The sequence below is a fragment of the Solanum dulcamara genome, chromosome 5 (genome assembly GCF_947179165.1).
Source record: "Solanum dulcamara chromosome 5, daSolDulc1.2, whole genome shotgun sequence".
Taxonomy (NCBI): domain Eukaryota; kingdom Viridiplantae; phylum Streptophyta; class Magnoliopsida; order Solanales; family Solanaceae; genus Solanum; species Solanum dulcamara.
The window spans coordinates 67307617-67331169 of record NC_077241.1 but is presented as its reverse complement, the minus strand read 5'-3'; the positions used below and the strand labels follow the sequence as shown (position 1 = coordinate 67331169).

At 35.1% G+C, this 23553-nt stretch overlaps 2 protein-coding genes across 2 annotated transcripts; both read left to right on the top strand.

Moving 5' to 3' along the window:
- The first annotated feature begins 325 nt into the window (after positions 1 to 325).
- Positions 326 to 5750, top strand: LOC129889435 (uncharacterized). The gene is made up of 8 exons (XM_055964723.1): positions 326 to 814; positions 1882 to 2040; positions 2872 to 3203; positions 3834 to 4173; positions 4507 to 4655; positions 4756 to 4849; positions 5297 to 5368; positions 5454 to 5750. The coding sequence occupies exons 1-8, from the start codon at positions 452 to 454 to the stop codon at positions 5496 to 5498; spliced, it is 1554 nt and encodes a 517-aa protein (XP_055820698.1). The 5' UTR covers positions 326 to 451; the 3' UTR covers positions 5499 to 5750.
- Positions 5751 to 13929: 8179 nt separating this feature from the next.
- LOC129889434 (aspartate aminotransferase, cytoplasmic) lies at positions 13930 to 21929 on the top strand. The gene is made up of 12 exons (XM_055964722.1): positions 13930 to 14203; positions 14705 to 14776; positions 15857 to 15918; positions 15998 to 16081; positions 17495 to 17594; positions 17705 to 17825; positions 19078 to 19241; positions 19367 to 19504; positions 19941 to 20062; positions 20235 to 20329; positions 21057 to 21177; positions 21545 to 21929. The coding sequence occupies exons 1-12, from the start codon at positions 14006 to 14008 to the stop codon at positions 21627 to 21629; spliced, it is 1362 nt and encodes a 453-aa protein (XP_055820697.1). The 5' UTR covers positions 13930 to 14005; the 3' UTR covers positions 21630 to 21929.
- Positions 21930 to 23553: the final 1624 nt, after the last annotated feature.

Below are 23553 nucleotides of genomic sequence, written 5' to 3'. Positions count from 1 at the left end.
TATGAAATAAATTGACGTAACAAATTTATAAGAAGTAGAAATAGTAAGAGAAAGAGAGAGAGTTGAGAGAATTCAGTGTATATTTTTCTGCAAATCTGATGCCCTTTTATAGGAAAATTACACAGAAAAAATGACGTACTACAGTGCAAAACGCATGATTCTACTGTCAAAATGAGTGACATCTACTTTATCTACTTTTTCAACATGTGTTAGCTTTTAAAATGTGGCTAGTGTTTGATAACAAGTAACTAAAGTGGCTAAATTCCCCCACCAAGAGCAGGCCGCAAATATTTCCAAAAGCCCAAAGACCTTAAAGCCCATCTTCTCCACTAGATTCCTTAGGTCAATAACAGCCAAAACCTTCTGCTACCATCCCTTCTTCACCACTGTTAATCAGTTCTGCCCTAAACCCAAATCCTCGATTTTCAATTTTCAGAGTTGAAGTTCAATAATGGCAGCTTCCTACGAGTACGAAGAGGGAGGGTACCCACAACAAACTGATGCAGCCGCTTACGACCCGAATTTCGTGCCAGATTCCGTAAAATCGTTCGTGGTTCATCTGTATAGGCACATAAGGGAGAAGAATGTTTACGAGATTCACCAGATGTATGAGTCCTCTTTTCAGACATTGAGTGAGCGTATGTTTAAGGAAACACCTTGGCCTTCCGTTGACGCCGTTGCACCTTACGTTGATAATGACCATGTTTTCTGCTTGCTTTACCGTGAAATGTGGTTCCGTCATTTGTATGCTAGGCTTTCTCCTACTCTTAGACAACGGATTGATTCTTGGGATAATTATTGCAGCCTTTTCCAGGTTTTTAAATATGTCGCCTTTTTATCCATTTTTTGATCTGTTATTCAGTGAGCTCATTAAAACTACTAAGCTTCAATTCTCAATATCCAAGTTGTTCAATTTGCTCCTTTTATTCCAATTCTCCATAATTGAGGGTTCTCTAACACTAGATGTTCTCTTAGATTCCTATCAAGTCTATACAATTTTGCCCTAGTATTGTGATGCGATTGCAAATAGTTGATTTATATTTGGAGTTCAAACATAATTTTTGATTGATATTGGTGACTAAATTATTTTTATTGACAATGAATCAATTTTCTAGCATGATATTCTTCAATATAAGTAGTTCTTTTCTAGAATAAGTATAGATATATTGTAAAGCTTGTAGACATGTTATCATTATGCTGAATGCGTGAAGTTCTCTGTGTTTAGAATATTCTTCTTATATATATATATATATATATATATTCTAGAAATTGGTACTGGCACTGCACACATTGTATTTGACCTAAGCTATGTAAATCATACACATTCTCCGTATAGAAAAACAACCTAAATAGAGTGAGACGATGACATAAGTTCCCCCTAAGACTAGACCTGTGATTATAAACCTTACTCTATAAGTCTAAAATAATCATTTTTATCAAAATTGTTGATATTCAGAGTAGATTGTTTGTTACTGTAGTAGCTCTTGGGGTTCTTAATTTGCAGCTTATGAGCAAGTATTATATAAAAAATTTCTTTGCATAGTGATGTCAGAGTGTTTGTACTGTGAGAACTGTTAAGATTGTGAGAACTGTATAAATCAATCTCTCCACTCTCTTCTCTTCTCGTTTCTTCTGATTATATATGTAACCTCTCCTTTTTGCGAAGCCATAGCATCTATTTGTTAAATCAACAAAGTTGGGGCAGTACTATGTGGGTCTTGCAGGATGAGTGTATTTTATTTATTTAACAATGCACTTCAGTTACTGTATAGATTTTGGTAGCTAGTATGCTAAGCTTGACACTGTGGAACAACGGCTGTCATTTATTGGCCTCGTAAAAATAATTCTAGAGTTTCACATGTAGACTGTGCATTGCTGTAGGTGGTGCTGCATGGTGTGGTTAACATGCAATTGCCAAACCAGTGGTTGTGGGACATGGTAGACGAGTTTGTATACCAATTCCAGGCGTTCTGTCAATATCGTGCAAAGATGAAGAGCAAAACTGCGGAGGAGATTGCATTGCTGAAGCAGTACGACCAGGTATAGCTGACAGATTACCATGCATTTTCTTCTTCCCTTTAGTTTAACCTATTAATATTTTCCTAGTTATAACCTATCTGAAATATACTTTTGAAATTTGTTCAGTTATTTCTCTATTTTAATTTTAAAGATCTTTACAACCTTTTTTCTTTCTTTTCATTTTTGTTTGCGTAATGTCTCTTTTAACTTTGGTGATAACTTGGTTTTAGATAAAACTAGGAAAAATGTTTGAATATTACAACATTGACTGTGTGGTGATCTGTGTTCACTTGAATTATTATTGGTTATGACGTACATCTCTTAGCGTATGTGCATATTTTATAATGCAGTAGCTGCATCCTGTAGCTTTATTTTTTTAACCGTACATCCTGCAACATTGTTCTCTGGCATTTTTTATCTGGTATTTGTGTTTGAAAAGCATTGTTCTGTGGCGTCTTTTTTCTGGTTTGCAGTTTATTATCCAGGGCATCGATATGTTACATTTGAGTAATAGTTTCCTTTTAGCTATAACTAAGGTCACGCATTCCGTAGTTCTGTTTGAACTGCTCGTAGCTTGTATCTAAGGTCATACATTGACATATGGTATTCATGCATGAATGGGCAAATGCTATATTGGCTTTAATGATGGGTGAAAGTTATGGTAATGATGGATATTAATCATTACAGTGCAAAGTGGCCATAGGTGAAGAGACTGGATTGGCTGCCAAAGCCTGACTTGGACATCTTAGATGATTGCTTTTACAATATATGTCTTTATTATAATTCATAAATGGCATAAACCATTTATGATCTTCTTGTCTAAAAAATCTTTTTAATAATGATGTTTATTAGGCTTGGAACGTCTACGGCGTCCTCAACTTCTTACAAGCCCTTGTGGAGAAATCCACGATAATCCAAATCTTGGAGAGGGAAAAGGAAGGTCTTGAAGAGTTTACTGCTACTGATGGGTATGATTACAATGGTGGAAGTAATGTCTTGAAGGTTTTGGGCTATTTCAGCATGATAGGCTTGCTCAGAGTTCATTGTCTGTTGGGTGATTATCATACTGGCCTGAAGTGCTTACGTCCAATTGACATAACTCAACAGGGTGTTTACACCAGTGTTATTGGGAGCCACATAGCCACAATATATCATTACGGTTTTGCTAATCTTATGTTGAGGAGGTAAGTTGGTAATTATTTTGTCCCAACTCTTGCATTTGTTTCACACTTTTATTTAGTTAAGAAAATACTAACTGGATATCTTAAAAGTTAAAATATGCATTCCTTTCATTTTTGCACATAAGTGCTGGTATGTAATGTTATAATCAAATTAAAGGAATTAGCTGAATTTTTGAAGAATGACTGTTGTCTTTTGTCATTGGGAGCTGAAGAAAATGTACAGTTGAGGCAAATAACATCAGTAATATAATTTGCAACTTCACTCACTGTCTATTAGAGAGTAGTATGCACTTTTCTTTTAACTCAACGGTTAGGTAATGGTATTTTTCTAGAATTGGAGAACATATATTGGCAATGTTGCTTATTAGTTAACCACTCAATCTTTGTTGAGGTAAGATATTGTTTAATATTGCTGCTTTACAGTCAATTTGTAATAACAGTGGCAGTTGGATGATCTTTTAGTTTTCTTGATCAGATGATTAGATTTCATTCTGTTGGGGGGGGGGGGATCTTCAATCAACAAGGAGCCACCTGACCAATCTCCAAGGGCTCAAAGTTCTAGTTGTATTAGTTTGGCTTTAGCAGAGTAGTTTTGTGTCCTCTAATCTGGAAAATGGATTCACCGTCTTACAGGTATGTAGAAGCTACCCATGAATTTAACAAAATCCTTCTATATATTTATAAGACAAAGCAGTATCACCAGAAGTCACCCCAGTACGAGCAGATACTGAAGAAAAATGAGCAGATGTATGCCCTGTTGGCTATATCTTTGTCACTGTGCCCTCAAGTGAAATTAGTTGAAGAAACTGTGAATTCTCAATTAAGGGAGAAGTATGGTGAGAAGATGGCGAGAATGCAAAGATTTGATGAAGAGGCATTTGCACTCTATGACGAGCTCTTTTCATATGCGTGCCCTAAGTTCATTACTCCCTCAGCTCCAAGTTTTGAGGAGCCTCTTGTAAATTACAACCAGGTACCTATTTTAACTGGACTTAATTTCTGGGCCTTTTTATCCCACTTGCAAGCTTAGTTTAAAGATACAGATTGTTCTCCTCAATCCTTCATGCAAATGTTCATTCATTGTTAGACATGTTTGCTTTGATTACATCCAATTTACTCCAATCCCCAATAAAAAGTATCCTTGTGTATTTCATGTGTACTATTGCTCCATGTTTGTCATTTCTTGACCGCACATTTGAACTACCACAGAATGATGGCTTTGTATGCTCCAACCACGTCAGATATTTTCTTCAGGTTTTACTCAGCTAGGGCATTGCTGTTAAATTAATTGTGTGGTCTTCTTCAGGATGCCTATAGGCTACAGTTGAAGCTATTTCTTTATGAAGTGAAGCAGCAACAATTATTGGCCGGTGTTAGGTCCTTTTTGAAAGGGTATTCAACAATCTCCTTGGGGAAGCTTGCAAATTACATGGAAGTGGATGAACCCATTTTAAGGTCTCAAACATCTTATGCATTTAGTGGTTTGTTGTTGTGCAAATTCTCAGCTTTGATCTGTGATTTTGTGGGCTTATATACTGAATTCAATGTTACACAGGACAATTTTGATGACATACAAGCACAAAACACATGCTGTCGATTCTGATGGCAAGATAATTTCTAATGCCGATGTGGACTTCTACATTGATGAAGTAAGAAACACATTATGTAAAATTCTTGTTATTTTATTCATTTAATCTTTTCTCCATTGGGTAATAGGTGGCCAACAATATTGTTTATTTAACATAATCTAGGTAATGTGGCTGGGGTTTTACGGCCGTTAATCATGTTGAATCATATTCAAAATAATGCCTTGTTCTAGTAGTTCTGGAATTGTCAATACTAATCTGTTTTTCGGCGTCTACCTTTGTTGTCGTTCCCAAGAGATGCAAACACTTATGTGGGCATCTCTGATTGATTGTTTTGCTGGTGTCGATGCCATTTAACTTTTGGAATAGTCTTTCCCGTAGCCTTGGGTGCAAATAATACATGTAGAATCCAATATGGCCTGATATCTCCTGTGCTATTTCTTCTCACCCGAGGGGGTAAATACTGTCATACATTCTGAAAAAAGTGATTGACGATGTTTTTTATTCCAGGACATGATCCGTGTAGTAGAATCTAAGTCGGCCAAGAAGTATGGTGACTACTTTTTGCGTCAGATTGTGAAGGTAATTCTTGTATAAGCATTTTCAGCCATGGTTTTCATTCATTTTATCTTGCCACATAATCATGCAACGTGCATTTCTTTTTCAGCTTGAAGGGATCATGACTGATATTGACAGGATAAAGCTGGAGTAAGCTACCTTGCTATGTTCTCTAGTATTAGTTGCGCTTAATTTATTTTGAGCTTTCATTTTTGTACCAAGGAGGAAAATGCAGAAATTGAAGGAGAGTATGCATTTTGTTTTTTCGGTTTTGAGAACCGGGGTTACCAAGCTTTATTGATTAGTGACAAACAAATTTTTTCTCTCGCTTTGTAATCTATTAATACAAATTTGGCTTTCGTTTAGAAGTTCAAAAATAGAGCTTTGGGTTCAGCCTGTCTCCTAATATTGCGCAACTCTCGGTTTTACCATTTTACTATAACAGTTGCCTAGCAGGCACTTGAGGAGTTCCACCATTTCAAATCACCAAAAGATGATACTTAAAATGAGTCACTGACACAAATATTTTCTTATTTTGTTTGGTGAGTGGTACTTGGATGAAACCAAATTAACTTCTTCTGAGTAATCTATTGCTTATTCTGTACATTCTAATCTTTCATAGTTTATTTTTATTTTATCAGTATTCATAACTATTAGAATTAATCTTTTTTGGCTTAGAGGAATACTGTTGTACATGTCTCACTAACTTTTTTAGCATGCGGTGAAGGGGGTTCCAATAGAAGTTCTTGCAGGCTATAATACAAATCTGCTCTTCTTTAAGAAATACTATACAAGCACAACCATAAATAGTTTGGCTTCAATTTTTTATTAAATAAATATAAACTCTCTGGAGTTCTATTTTATATGACCTTTTCTCTGTATAGTTGCTTCCAAAAAAGAATACCAATATATTTAGTTATAACTATTCAATTTTAAACTCCACATTTTATCCTTAAATGGGATAATTGTTAATCCACCACCAATAACATATTTAGTGTAATTCCACAAAGCGAAGTTTGAGAAGGATATAAAGTGTAGAATGATTGTTTTTGATAAATTGTCGGCTCAATAAAAAACAACCGATAGTAATTAAAGTGCAAGAACTAACACATACGAACAAAGTAAAACAACAATATTACAATAAAAATATTTCTTTTTCTCTTAAGTTCCATAATACTCATATATTTCTTCCTAAATTAAAACAGAGGAAAAATTGTAATAAATTTCGAAATACATCAAGCAAGTTACAATAAAACCCAAATTCAAACTCATAAATATTCGATTTTGATCCTTAATTTTTTTGAATATATATATATCAAAGTTGGCGAAATCCATTGGTGACCCCTAAAGTTGGCACCAATTTTCACTTAGACACCTCAACTAGGCTTTGTTCATTTTAGACATCTCAAGTAAGGCTCCGATGTGTCATTTTGATACTTTTTTGACAATCACCAAAATATATTAAGTGTGTGTAATGCACTCGTCTGACGTGTCAAAAGCAGCGAATTAAATAAAGACACGTGACATATATATATATCAAAATAATTATCAAATAATGACTTAAATAAAAAAATGACCAATCTCTTGATGACACGTGACATTTTTAAATCCAAATAATATTTTTTTAAAAAAATAAAAATTAACAACTATTAACGCCGACCCAATCACCCTATCTTCCAACACCACCCACCCCGCCGTCGTCTTCTCCAACCCCACCCACCCCAACCCCAACCCCTCCCCCATCCCATCAGACAGGACATGACGCATTTACGACTTACCGAGGACATGACCTTAAATAAGAGGGTGTGGAGGACACACATTAGGATAAAAGGCTAGTACATAGTGACATTATTCCCCCTTATCCGTAGGCGTATTAATGCACTATGATTTCTTGTACTCTGATTTATGGTATTTATGTTATTATCTAATAATACCTACTATTTTTTGTACTTTGATTATTTCGTTATCTACTTATCTACTGTTAATATTCTTGTCTGACCTTTTTCTATGCTTCTATTGAGCCGAGGGTCTTTCGGAAACAGCCGTCCTACATTGGTAGGAGTCAGGTCTGCGTACACTTTACCCTTCCCAGACCCCACGATGTGAGATTTCACTGGGTTGTTATTGTTGTTGTATGTTCCTCTACAGTGGCTTGGTCGTAGCAGTTAGTGTTGGTGAAATTACAAGATTACAAATTACAATTGAAAAATAAAATGAAGAAATTAACTTCACTTCTTGGCTGAGGCGCGGATATCTCGCTCTCTTTAAGGAGATTCAATTCCACTGCAGTAAATCGTTTCACTGGTCCACCAGTAGTCCTCTTGACTTGTCCCCTCCAGGATACAACAACCTTATCACAAAATGTAACTCAACAAACTCTGGACAAGAGTTGAGTTTAAAGCTCCACACAAAGAACACTTTCCTTCAACTAATAAGAACTCTCTTTTTAGACAAACTTAATTCTCTCAATTATTTTCTTCTTCTCTTATCTTACATTTCAAAACAAAGAAGACCTCTCTATTTATAGGAGAGAAAATCATACAAAGATGAAAAAATAATGGAATGTCATCATTATCATCATTTAGTACACCATTATGATTTAGTGCACCATTATGATTTAGTGCACCACTTATTAGTGATAATTATGTTAAAAATACATAATGGAATGATTTAGTGCACCACTTATTAGTAATAATTAGATTAAAAATACATAATGAAATGATTTAGTCTTGCACTAACTAAAGATGATAATGAAAGACATTTTTATGCACTAAAGAGAGAATAATAACATATGCCACTTATGCAAATTAATATCACTCAATATTGATATTAAAATGCTTAAACACTTACAATCCCCCACTCATTTTAATATTATATAAGAGAGTTTATCAGCTGAAGGAAGATTACTATACATAATGAAGGTGTGCTCTGCATTGAACCTCCACTTAGTGAAACAATAACTTTTACTCCAGAGTCGTCGTGGTCTCAGAGTTGAACTATGACTGCTTAAGGAACATAAAATATTACTGCTCACACATAGTAATCAAGGTGTTGTCATGAGCTTTATAAGCCAGCACATTACGGCCTTGTGCTATCCCGGTTTTATGAGTGCTTTTGAGAATAAGCCCAATTCTCATAGGAAGCGGCCTACTTCCATACTCACATAGGTGAAATCTGTCGAGAGTGCTCCTGTAAGTTTAACACTCCACCCATACGGGCTACAGATTTTCATTAAGAGTTTTTTAAACTCAACCTCCACAATTCACTACAGGAAATAATGCACTCACATCATAGGGAGGGAATAAAAAATAGTGCATTTTTTCACAACAAGTCATCATATGATTCGTTTTTCCCATTGAACCTGGTTATAGGATCTCTAGTCTCCAAGTTGGGTTTCCTCATATATGACTCATGGATTTATAGGCTTCAATCCATCCCCCTCGATGTGCTCCAGACCTTTTCTCTTGTTAAGACCTTAGTAAGAGGATCTGCAAGATTTTCACAAGATTTGATATAATCAACATTAATGGTACCACTTGTCAAATACGATCTTACATTACTGTGTTTCCTCCTTATAGGTCTGGATTTACCATTGTAATAACGATTTTGAACTCTACCAATTGCTGCAGTGCTATCACAATGAATTAAAATTGGAGGAATTAATTTTTCAAAATAAGGTATTTGAAATAATAAATCTCTTAACCAATTCGCTTCCTCACTAGCTGAAGCTAAAGCAATTAGTTCAGCTTCCATGATAGAGTTAGCAATTATAGTTTATTTTTTTTGATTTCCAACAAACAACACTACCACCCAATGTAAAAATGTAACCAGTGGTAGAACAGGAATCACCTGCTGGAGTGTTCCAATCTGCATCAGAAAAGCCTTCAAGTACAGCAGGATATTTTTTATAGAACAAACCACAAGTTTTTGTTCCAATTAAATATCTCATAACTCTTGTTATAGCATGCCAATGTTCATTACCTGGCTTGCTAGTAAACCTGCTAAGTACTCCTACTGCATATGCAATATCAGGCCTAGTGCAATCAGTCACATATCTCAAACTTCCAATTACGCTAGCATATTCCTTTTGATTTATCACATCAATTTCACTTTGAACAGGAAACAAGTGTACACTTGAATCAAAAGGAGTTAAAACATGCTTGCAATCAAGAAAGTTATATTTTTTTAAAATTTTCTCAACATAATGTGACTGGTCAAGGAAAATTCCATCACATGTTCTAGTAAATTTTATTCCCAGAATAAAATTTGCCTCACCAAGATCTTTCATATCAAAATGGCTTCTAAGAATGTTCTTAGTATTATCAATAACATTCATATTTGAGCCAAAGATCAATAAATCATCAACATATAGGCAAATAACAACATGTGTATTATTCCAAGACTTATGATATATGCACTTATCACACTCATTTATTTTAAAATCATTTTCAATCATGCAAGAATCAAACTTTTCATGCCATTGCTTTGGTGCCTGTTTCAAGCCATATATGAATTTAGTAAGTTTACATACTTTGCTTTCTTGGCCTGCTTCAACAAAACCCTCAGGTTGTTCCATATAGATTTCTTCATTAAGGTCTTCATTTAAAAAAACACTTTTTACATCCATTTGATGAATATGCAAATCAAAAATTGCAGCCATAGCAATTAAAAATCTAATGGATGTAATTCTTGTAACCGGAGAAAAAGTATCAAAAAATTCTAGGCCTTCTAGTTGCTTAAATCCTTTAGCAACTAGTCTTGCCTTATATTTATCGATAGATCCATCCGGGTTTAACTTTTTTTGTAAGACCCATTTGCAACCAATTGTTTTACAACCTGGTGGTAAGTCAACTAACTTCCAAGTTTTATTAGAAATTAGTAATTCCATTTCATCATTTACAGCCTCTTTCCAAAAAATAGAATCATGTAAAGATAAAACTTCTTGTAAAGTGAAAGGGTCATCTCCAACATTAAAAACATAAAAATCAGGATCAAAATCTTTTTCTACTCTAGCTCTTTTACTTTTTTTTAATTCAAAATCATCAATTTCTTTATTTTTTTAAAATGGAAGAAGAACTAGGTAGTGATAAAATATTTTGTTCAATTCTTTGACCCCCACTATTTTTAGAATCAAAAGGAAATTTATTTTCATGAAAAATAGCATCACCTGATTCTATTACAATATTATCTTCAAGATTAAAAAATCTATAGGCTGTACTATTTGAAGCATAACCAAGTAAAGCACAAGTAGCAACTTTCTTACCCAATTTTGTAACTTTGGGATCCATTAGCCTCACAAAGTCGAGACAACCCCAAACTCTTAGATATTCCAAACTTGGCTTGTGACCTTTCCATAACTCAAAAGGTGTTAGTTTAGTCTTTTTATGAGGCACTCGATTTAACACATAACACGCACTCAAAATAGCTCCACCCCAAAAATTCAAAGGTGTATTTGACTCAATAAGCATGGTATTAGTCAATTCAACCAAAGTTCTATTTTTTCTTTCCGCTACACCATTAGATGAAGGAGAATAAGGAGGAGTAGTTTCATGAATTATTCCCACTGATCTAACAAAAGAATTAAACTAATTTGACTCATATTCAAGACCTTTATCACTTCTAATTCTTTTTATTTTCTTTTCAAACTGATTTTCAACCTCATGGAGAAAAAATTTAAATTTTCAAAAGCATCACGTTTATTTTTAAAAATCATCAATGAAAGTGATAAAATATCTATTTCCTCCACGAGTTAAAATTCCTCCAAGTTCACAAATGTCAGTGTGAACTAATTCTAATAAATCAGTTTTTCTTTCAACTTTAATATGAGGCCTTTTAGTGATTTTTGCTTTACTACAAGCTTCACACTTTTCAAAATTCTTTTTAATCACTGGAATTAATCCTAAACTACTCATGATTCCAACATAACGATCATTAATATGACACAAACGAGCATGCCAAAAATTAGTAGAAGAAAGCATGTAAACAGAAGTAGAAATTTTATTCATTTCAACATTCAGTTTAAACATCCCATCACAAACATACCCCTTTCCCACAAAAATACCCTTTTTCACAATTATATATTGATCAAATTCAATAATTTGTTTAAAACCTGCTTTATTAAAAAGAAAACTAGACATCAAGTTTTTTCTCATGGAAGGAGTATAAAGTACATCTTTCAAAGTTAATACCCTTCCAGAGGTAAAAGAAATTCGACATCTCCCATTCCAAGCACTTGAGTAGTATGAGAATCATCGAGCATGATGGTTTTGGGCTCTCCAAAAGGAGTATATTTTTTAAACCAATCTTTGTCATAACAGACATGACGGTTTGCACCAGAATCAGCCTACCATCCATCAATATTTTCAACCATGTTTATGTCTGTAATCATTGCCACAAAATGCTCTTCGATAACGTTTGCCTGAGGTATAGGACCACGTTTCCGGTATCTGCAAAATCGAGCAATATGCCCACTCTTGCCACAGACAAAGCACAGTCCTTTATCATAAACTTGTTGATTTTGTGGTTGGCTATTTTCACCATTATTTTTTTGGGGAAGTCTACCATTATTTTTCTTGAACTTTTTCTTCTTAGGGTTCAAAGAGGTATTTTTGTTGGATTCAGGAGTAGCATATTTTGAAGTAACTAAATTTACCTTCGTTGTGATGTTGCTTTCTTCATTTTGTAAAAGTGCATCTTGGCCCCTTGCCTCCTCTTCCATGCGGATTTTCATGATCAAAATTTCAAGAGAGGTTTCCTTTTGTTTGTGGCGCATAGTTTTTTGAAACTCCTTCCATGAAGGTGGAAGTTTGTCTATTATGCCACAAACAATAGAGTTGTCTCCAATTTTGACTTTCTCGGACCTGAGCTCTCCAACGATCATTATAAAATCTTGAGCTTGGTCTATCACTGATTTTTCATCCACCATTTGAAAACGAAAAAATCGACTAGCAGCATATTTTTTCGCTCCAGCTTCTTCGGTATCATATTTACTCTACAATGCTTTCCATATTTTCTTTGCACTAGAGTAAGTTTCTTCCATCTCTTGAAATGATTACCATTGAATCGAAATGGCTTGTTTAGATCTCCCATCTTGATATCCGCGAATTTTTCAATTGTAGCCATATTGTATCTCCTTAAAATTGTTGGTGAAATTACAAGATTACAAATTACAATTGAAAAATAAAATAAAGAAATTAACTTCACTTCTTGGCTGAGGCGCGGATATCTCGCTCTCTTTAAGGAGATTCAAGCCCACTGCAGTAAATCGTTTCACTGGTCCACCAGTAGTCCTCTTGACTTGTCCCCTCCAGGATACAACAGCCTTATCACAAAATGTAACTCAACAAACTCTGGACAAGAGTTGAGTTTAAAGCTCCACACAAAGAACACCTCCCTTCAACTAATAAGAACTCTCTTTTTAGACAAACTTAATTCTCTCAATTATTTTTTTCTTCTCTTATCTTACATTTCAAAACAAAGAAGAGCTCTCTATTTATAGGAGAGAAAATCATACAAAGATGGAAAAAATAATGGAATGCCATCATTATCATCATTTAGTACACCATTATGATTTAGTGCACCACATATTAGTGATAATTATGTTAAAAATACATAATGGAATGATTTAGTGCACTATTTATTAGTGATAATTAGATTAAAAATACATAATGAAATGATTTAGTCTTGCACTAACTAAAAATGATAATGAAAGATATTTTTATGCACTAAAGAGAAAATAATAACATATGCCACTTATACAAATTAATATCACTCAATATTGATATTAAAATGCTTAAACACTTATGGTTAGAATTCAGCTATATTGTGTGTGACTTTTCCTTTTCTGTTTTCTCACTCTTAGAGCTCTTCTTTTCCTGCGATTAAGGAAGAATTTTTTTCAGAGATGTAGGTTTCCTTTTTCTTCTTTTTTTTCCCCTCATTCACGTGGCTCCAATTAATTAACGACGCAAATAGTAAATAGAGAAAATGAAAGGTTAATTAATAAGTAAAAGGTATGATTGACAAAAATAAAGCTAAATAATCAAAACAAAATCGTGCTAATTGATTTTGCATAAGAAGAACAACAAATGAAGAAGAAGAATGCTAAAAATGAAGAAGAAGAACAACAACAAAAAAAATTTAAAGAAAAAACGTTCTCCACGCGCTTAAAATGGGTGTAGCACACGTAACGTGTCAAGTCAGCACAAAGTATTAAAATCACACATCGAAATCTTACTTGAAATATCTAAAATAAATAAAATCTAATTAAAATATCCAAATAAAAATTGATGTCAATTTTAGAGTGGCACATACGGATTTCGCCATCAAAGTTCAAACACCTTGCTTGAAAGCAAAAAAATAAATGGTTGCGTAATCAACAAAATCTTCATTCTTGAACAACGTGCCACAAAGAAATTAAAAAAAGTCGTCCTTCATCTAGAATGCTTATCACCATCTTATAATGCCAATAAATAGACAGTTATTATGGGCCCTACAACTGCCATGTCATCAGATAGCACAGATTCCATCACCGCTGTCACCCTAGCTTTTCCTCCTTCCCCTTCTACTATATATATAATCGATTTTACAAGATCGAAGTTGAAAAACCTTAACTTAAATAGGAAGGCATACTTTCGCTAGCAAAAGTTCCGTATTACTAAAATGCACACACAAGAATCACCGGCACCCTCCGCCGACCGGAGGTTGAGTGTTCTGGCCAGGCACCTTGAACCGTCGTCCTCCGCCGCCGTCAAAGGTCACAGCAACCACTTCATTGTCTCTGCTCCGACCTCAGGATATGATGGAAAACAGTCTGTTTTCTCTCATATCGTTCGCGCTCCGGAAGATCCTATTCTCGGCGTAACTCTCCCTCTCCCTCTCTAAGTCGCTCTGTATATGTGTGTGTTCGTGTTTACTTTTCTTATTATGAGCTGATTTAGGAGGAACTTTAGTTTTTTTAAATCGTAAGAACATCCATTTTATTGAAAAAAGTTGAATATTCTTTTCTACGAAATGGATGATTTATATTTTGTGAGTTCGATCACTTGAAATTTCTTGTTGGAGCTTGTTCATACGAGTTTTGTCCGATTGATAGAAATGGAAATGATTGAATTTTCCAAATTCTTTTTTTTTAATTGAGGAAGAGATGAAATTCATTGATCAAGTTTTCTGATTCTGTTTTACATATAAAATGAGCGGGCAGACAGAAAATCGGTTTAGTAATATCTTTCAAAAATGTGTTTAATTGAAGAAGTCTACTTTTGTTTAGTTTTCGTCATGATCTTTGCCTATTTTGAGATCTCAAATATAGATTGATTGAAGTCTTGATGGCATATCTTGGTGTTATGTTTTGGTTATTAGGTTACTGTTGCATACAACACAGATACCAGCCCCGTGAAGTTGAACTTGGGAGTTGGTGCATATAGGACAGAGGTGATCATCCATTTACTTGATTTTTTTTTTACATTTTGTCATCAATCCGGTACTATTTTTGGTAGGTAAGCAATCATGGTTTAGATATTTCCTTGATTGAAATCCAAAAACACGAGAAATTACTATTATAGTGGATCTGCTTTTTTAGTTTCTTAAATTATGATTGTCTTGGTGATTGTGGTGTTATTTTGGTTTTCAATAGTTCATCCAACGCTGAAGTGTTTGACTAATGCTTTGCTAAGAAATGATTTTTTAAAATTATGGATTGACATAACTGATAAAATATAATATAGCGTACTTGGCCGTTCTGTGATTACATAACTAGTAATTGATATGGAAAAAACGACCTTTGGATTGTCATAGTTAGTGATAAAACTCAAATTACTTCCATTTCCTGTTATATCATTGCCAAATACACTAAACAGTTCTGAGTTTTTTCTGAGAAGTAGAACAAAAATCAAAGCAGATTAAACAGTTTCTATATATCTACTTTGTCACTTTGTGATTTCTACTTCTCATACCTAGTAGTAATTGAGACTTCTTGGATCAAATGTCTTTGTTCTAAAGATCACAGAGAATATTGCATTTGTGTTTTGTAGGCTAGTTGGATCAGACCCTGTCAAAACCAATTTGTATATTGCATCGTATTATTGTTAAGAAACTAGATTCCATCAACAAATTTTTCATGAAGGTGTTTATTTCTCGGGGTCTGAGTCGCCCCAACCTTTCTTCGAGTGTACTCAAAACAATGGATCTCTCAAGTTGACATGTTGATTTTCCACTCACAGACTAAAATTAGTTCTTTTATTTGCCTGCCCGAGTAAATTGAGATGTTAAAGTTCCTAGTTGGATTTAAGTTTCTTAATATCTTTTCGTTGAAGGAATAATTGTGAAGGAGGTTTATTGACAAAGGACTTGGGGATGCTTAGTACTCCTCCTTCCTCAGATTTCAGAAGAATCTCTTGAGTTTTTCTGGCTGACTATTGAATCCGGGGATCCTTAGTTTGTGCTGCTATATTCCAATATGTCAGCTAAAAATACTAATGTGTTCCTTTTTTTTCCTTTGTGCGGCGGTATCAGGAAGGAAAACCTCTTGTTTTGAATGTTGTTAGACAAGCAGAACAGCTACTAGTAAATGATAGGTACTTGCTTTCCGTTTCAAGAAACTTGAATCCATATTTTTTCTTAAACCTATGTGATTAACCTTCAAGGCTTCTTCAGGTCTCGCATTAAAGAGTACCTTCCAATTACTGGGCTGACAGACTTCAATAAATTGAGTGCTAAGCTGATACTTGGTGCTGACAGGTACAAGTGTTGTTACCATTCTCTGTTTAGTATTGCAGATAAGATATGCAGGCAGATAAATAGTGTATTTAGTTGCATAAGATAATACCTTGAAATATTAAGGCTTCGTTACGAAGTGTTTAGTTGATTGCTCGGTAAATCTTTGTGAAGCATCTATTAATATCTCCCCACATTACATTTTTCAGCCAACCTTCCATCCCGTCCATGTCATTCCATGTGTCAGTCGTTCTTGGAACTGCCACTCACTTCTATATATTTTACTTCCATGTTGTTGGTGCTATCAGATGTACTCCCAACTTTTCTGTGTGGTTTCATTCTGTAATCTAATTTAAGCGATAACTATTTGCAAATGTGGTTTCAAAATTTGGTTAGAGCATTAGCATCTACAACAACTACAACATACCCAGTGAAATCTCACTAAGTGGGGTATGGGGAGGGTAGAGTGTACGCAGACCTTACCACTACCTCGAGGAGGTAGAGATGCTGTTTCCGAAAGACCCTCGGCTCAAGTGCCTCAAACCCAGGTAAAAAAGAATAAGAAACAATAAAAACATCATAGCAATGAATAAGAAAGTCTACAATGAAGAAACAACACTAACAGTCTACAATGAAGAAACAACACTAACAGTAAAATAGTGTGATAATAGAGACACGATACACAACACAATAAGCTGATCCTCCACTAATCCCTCACCCCTACTAACCTTCCATCCTTATATGCATCCTCCACTCCTTTCTATCTAGGGACATTTCCTTGGTAATATGGAGTTGCGCCAAATCCTGTCTAATTATCTCTCCCCGATACTTCTTCGGCCTACCTCTACCCCTTCAATTCCCCCCTACAACCATCCTCTCGCACCTCCTCACTGGGGCGTCAACGCACCTCCTTCACACATGTCCAAACCATCTCAGCCTCGCTTCCCTCATCTTGTCTGCCACATGGGCCACTCCTACCTTCTCCCGAATAACTTCGTTCCTAATCTTGTCGCTCCTAGTATGACTGCATATCCATCTCAACATCCTCATCTCCGCAACATGCATCTTCTGAACATGAGAGTTCTTGACTGACTAGCATTCCACTCCATACAATAGGGACGGTCTAACCACCACTCTGTAAAACTTCCCTTTAAGTTTGGGTGGTACATTCTTATCGCACAGGACTCCAAACGCAAGCCTTCATTTCATCCATGCCACCCCAATGCGATGTGTGAAGTGTAAGATCAATGTCTAGTGCTGTCAGACAGGTTTATCTTATGTCTAGCAAGCTCTTTTAGATGTTCTTAAGTTTAGGATTACAGACTTGCTTCATATAAATCTAGGTTATAAGAGAGTTGTTAATATGCTTCAAATTTTTAATTCATCTTATACCAGTGGCCTTTATTTTATGATCTTTACTTTCTTTGCTTGGAGCAGCCCTGCTATTCAAGAGAACAGAGTAACAACTGTGCAGTGCTTGTCTGGAACAGGCTCATTGAGGGTTGGAGGTGAATTTTTGGCTCGACATTATGATCAAGTAAAACTACTTTGATTTCTTAACTTCCATTTTTGTTTCCTTCAATTGTTTGCTTGAATGAGTACACAATCTTCAAAGTCGAATTAACCTTGATGTAATTCTCTATGCAGCGTACTATTTATATTCCCCAACCAACATGGGGAAACCACCCAAAAGTTTTTACTTTAGCTGGGTTATCAGTTAAGAGTTACCGCTACTATGATCCAGCAACCCGTGGACTCCATTTTCAAGGTACGAAACTTCGGTTCTTTGTTGTTGTTATTGCGTATTTTGACGATTGTACACTGCTTTTCTTATTTAACTGCTATGTTTTTTTCATTTCATCGGTTTTTTCCTTCTTTCACTTGGGTTTGATACACTCGGGCTGAGGGTCTTTCTGAAACAGCCTCTCTACCTCTACAAGGTAGTGGTAAGGTCTGCGTACACTCTACCCTTCCCAGACTCCACTAAGTGGGATTTCACTGGGTATCATGTTGTTGAAACTTCTTCGGTTCTTCCTAGAAGAAAATGATGTAACTGGATATTGTTCCAGTAGATAAATATCTATTGCTATTCAGTTTGTTATTAATCTCTTCTGAAAAGATGGATGTTCTTTTCAGTCCTATTCGGTATGTGATTGCAAATTATCACAAATCTGAATTAAATTGAGGTTGTGTGTTTCACCTATTTGGTTGCATAAATAGTAAAAACACAATTTAAATTGTGTCTAGTAATTGGACAAACTTGTGAAGCCATCATCCTCTGTGGTTTTTCTTTATAACTATTTCTCCGTGAGAAAATAAGGGAAGAGAGATAAATATGTCACTTGATAATAATGGAATGCAACACACATCTAATGATTTGACTTTTGTGCTGAAAACATAGAAAAGTACCCAGTTAGATCAACAAATCATTGGAACTTGTCGAAAAAATGTAGTTGGTGAAATGTTGAACAAAATTTTTGCCGCCGCAATGGTCAGAACATAGGAGGAAGAATAGAAATAATGCTGGTCAAAAGGAGGCGGTGCTGCTGAAAGGCCAGAGGGTAGAGGCCAGGAGACTATCTAAAAGTGTGTGTGTTACCAGAACAATTATTGAAATGAAGCATGGTGTTGCGTAGGAAAGAGGCACAGGTTATTGAAACAGTCAAGGGAAAGAGGCTTGATGTTGTGACTGTAGTCACAGTAAAGAGAAGTGGTGCCATCTAATGGTCACTGGAAAAGGCAATAGTAGAACTGTGAAAATTGACTTTTGGTTGGGAGACTATTTGAAAGAGAGAAACTATTTAGGGTATCTACTTGATCATAGAGGCTCTAATGCTATGTGAGAAAATAAGAGAGTGGAGGAAAATAGATGTATTACTTGATAATGGAATATAAGACACACCTAAACTTAAATATTCTATAATCCATGTTTTTAAACCTGAGGGGCTAACTTTAATATTGTGTGCTTGTGTCCGCTTGATGTTGACTTACTTATGAAGTTTTCCTTCCACACATGACAGGTTTGTTGGAAGACCTTGGATCTGCTCCGTCAGGAGCGATAGTGTTACTTCACGCTTGTGCACATAACCCCACTGGTGTGGATCCAACCATAGATCAGTGGGAGAAAATTAGGACATTGATGAGAGCAAAAGGATTGCTACCCTTCTTTGATAGTGCATATCAGGTAAGAAAAATCATCAACAGACCAAAGCTAGAGCTTTTTGTCTTTTTCTATATGAGCATTTCCATATGAGACATTTTGTTTAATATATGTTGATTAATCTTGATAATCAAACTTTTATATTATAGGGCTTTGCTAGTGGAAGCCTAGATACAGATGCACAGTCTGTTCGCATGTTTGTGGCAGATGGAGGTGAAGTACTTGTTGCTCAAAGTTATGCAAAGAATATGGGGCTTTATGGTGAACGTGTCGGAGCTTTAAGCATAGTACGTCTAAAATGATAACCTGTGCCTCATTCTGAAACATTTGAATGCCCATTTGTTCTTTTGTTGTGTTGTCTTCCTTTTTCTCGAATCATGTTTGATTCTAATGATACTTCTTATTGTTTTGTAAATTGGCCTTTTTTCTGGTGCTGAAATGTGGAGGTACATTAGACTTATAGTTATGAACTGCTCAACCCTTATAGCTTACTTCAAAATATATAAACTTGACAGCCTGGAACATGACCTAAAAAAATTCCCCGTCATTAAGGGATATCAAAATTTTTGTAGCATATTGGTTCCATCTTCGAAATAATGAATATCTCAAGAATGAATGGAGAACCTGTTATGGGAGGCAGTTCACGTAATATCATGTATAGTAGCTTATCACAGTTACACTCTGCTGACAGTTATCTCTCTTTAAATTTTCTCAAATCTGCAGGTGTGCAGAAATGCTGATGTAACAAGCAGAGTTGAGAGCCAGTTGAAGATGGTGATTAGGCCAATGTATTCCAGTCCGCCAATTCATGGTGCGTCAATAGTTGCTGCAATCCTCAAAGACAGGTAATATATCAACCATCAGGAACATTGGTTCTCGGACACTAAAAAGGCATTTCCTAGTTTCTGTATGATATTATTTTGTCAAAAAAGTTTCTGTATGATATAATATTCCAGTTTATGTTCAGAAATTAGGTTTATTCATTGTTCTGCAAAATAAATCACTAAATTCCTGCAGAAACTTGTACCATGAATGGACTCTTGAGTTGAAAGCAATGGCTGATCGAATCATCAGAATGCGCCAGCAATTATTTGATGCTTTACGTGCTAGAGGTAACATTGTTAGCAGTTGCATATGCATGTTTTCCATACGTATTGTATCGGCCTCTGTTTTTTTTCTTCTTCATTTTCATCATTTATGTTAGGTGTCCTTATATATGAAAATTACATATGAATGTTGTGCACTGCTGCCTATAGAATCTGCTGCAATATGTCAGATGAAAAAGCTCATGTTTCCTACGTAATTGATGAAAAAAAGACCAACTCGTATTAGCTGATTCTCCTGAATGAAAGTTAACCAGGAAAAAGAAAAAGCAAACAAAACCTGGAATTTAGACAACTTAAATCATTTCTCTAAAACATAACACATCTCGATCTTCCTTAGTGCTTATGTAATTCTCGTTGCATCAAATATTGCCAACTATTGTGGTACTAACACCCCATAAAGATGGCTGAATGGATTTTCTCCCTTCAGAAAACCATCCCAAGCACATCTTTATGTGATGCCTTTGATGACGTGAAACTATTGATCAAGAAGTCGTCTTCTGATAGATCTCATTCTTTCTAACTTCCTCTCAAGGTTTCTGATTTGAACGCCATCCACATTATATTAAAAAGATCACATTGTAACTCTCTGTCAGCACATCAGGTGTTAGAATCATGATGTCTCTATACGTAGTCAATTCCTTAACTTCCGGTCAATCACTCCTTAATCCATTTAAATGTCAAACATTGCAATGAGCAAGATATCTATTTCCATTCACGTCAATTTGATTGGCAGGTACCCCTGGTGACTGGAGTCACATTATCAAGCAGATTGGAATGTTCACTTTCACAGGACTTAACAAAGAACAAGTTGCCTTCATGACCAAAGAATATCACATCTACATGACATCAGATGGGTAATATGTTATTTCTACGTCACAAAGTTCTGTTTGTGTCATATTAGACAATATTATGTCTCCTCATCCAACTGATATGTGATTTTGTTACCTAGTAAAGCGACAGTTACTACCTTGGAAGGAAGGTAAAAAGAAAGTGGGAAGGGAGGGTGGGGAAGAACTTGTTATAATCATATCAGTCATCGCTTAGTTCTTTTTGTAGTTTATTTCTACCTTAACTTTCCTGAACTAAGAAAATGATGATGGTATTAATGAACATTTCTAGAACATGATTCTTACTAAGTTGGTATATAATTGTGGCAACCTCTATGAAAGCTTGGCTATCAGATAATCCAAAAACCTTAGAAATCACATATTTATTTTGCAGACGCATTAGCATGGCAGGTCTAAGCTCCAGGACAGTTCCACATCTGACAGATGCCATCCATGCTGCTGTGACTCGGGCTCGTTGAGTTCATTACTAGTTACTACTGTTTTCCGTCATGTTCTCTCTAAGGTTGTTAGCTGCTATCGTTTTGGTTGGCTGAGTATTTCTTGCTTAATTGCTATTCCCCCTCTCCTTGTAATAACTAGTTTTCCTCCTAAGTTAGAGGTTATAATAAACCTATATTCTGTAATGAGTAGAATAAATAGATTTTGCTTAATGTAGCAAACCTATTATCGTAACCTCTTTAGTCTTAGTTGCTAAATAATAGTAGCATACCTACATTTGTTACTAGCAATTATTAATAAAGCCAAAGCTCATTTCTTTATCATCTTATTTTCATTAATTAAGCCCATCTCCCAGAGTGTAACGTTCTGATGAGTGTGTTCAACACTAGTACTTTTAATTGAAAAACTGGTAATCGGTGTTGGTTCTTTGGGAAATTACTGTTAGTTGTTAGTGCCATCTCAGTTGGCTTAACGGCTTTTATTACATTTTTCAATTTCGTGTACAATGTGAAGGTGGAACATTGAATATTTATAGAGTAGAGCTGATTTATGGATGATTGCTGATCCAAGATCACTTCTTTGAATGAAAATGGAACTCAACCTTTCAGAATGAAGTTCTATTGTGCATCTCTGTGTACACGAATAGGGTTAAAAAGGAAGCTGGAGAAGTCATATTCTCATCTTATGGTGTAAATAAAAGCAGGCGTGCCTCTTGAATATAGTAACACTCCATTTTTGGTATGAGGAATAATAAATAATAATCTTGGTTTGGTTGAGAGTATTAGTAAATCTCAAAATTATTATATATATAACTAATTCGATGAAATATTTCAATCTATTGATAACTTTGTGTATCCCATTCATCGTACAGAACCACCCCTCAGAGGTGGTCGGTGTAGTCAAGGCTAATGTACAATTCTATTGTTCCACAAAGGCCCAAAGATCTAAAACCTTCGAGTAAGGTCTCCATTCTCACTATCTACAATTCATAATTTTTACCATTTAAGATAGAATGAGTAAATTGGGAAAATTTCAATTGTTGATTTTCTTTTGTATAAAAAAGTGAAGAATTGTTGGAAAATAACATAGAAAAACAAAAGAATTGATACGGAAAATGAAGTGCGTAATTATTTTTGGGAAAACTACACAAATTGGATCATTAGGCAAAGTATTTATTCAAATTGGACTCAATTCAAACTTTTTACCTAAGTTGGACACATGACTCAAACTATTTACTCGCCTGATACTTTGATAGTATTAAGCAGTAATTGAGCAGTCTTCTCACTGAAGCATTGTTTGTTTTAGCTAGTTATTTCCTCCATTTCATATTACTTGGCACCTATTGACCTGACACATCCTTTGAAAAAGCTTTAACTAGAGGTTTATTTTAGTAAACGAAACTTATTAATGATGCTTTGAAACTCTGAATTTGACTACTATTCCCTACATTCCATATAAGTTGTCCACTTTCTCCTTTACTCGTTCTCTTAAGAAATCATAAATATTAAGGGTTATTTTTGTAATTTACCCCCACATAAACAGAATTTGTGCTTCTTGTATAGAGTTGCAGCATATTCTGCTAATTCATCTGCCACTTGACTAGCCAAGTATTTATCAAGGATAATTAGCCTTTTTGTGCAAAAGGACAAGTTACTTTGCTGGCAGTTGCTTAATACAAAGTGGAGCACAGATAAAACGGAAAAAGGTGTAAGTATTGAAAATGGTATAAAACTGTCCTTCATCTATTTATTGGGGTTAAAATGTTGTTAACATCCATCTTTAGGTTCAAAAATGACCTTTTCTTTAATGGAAGAGGGCATGAGGACATTTTTGTACAATTTCCAATAGTTCGAGGGCATTTTAGGTCCTTTTCCGTAATTACAATTCTGTTAAATAAATTTTGATTTATAATTAATTTTAAATAATTAAATTATAACCAATAGA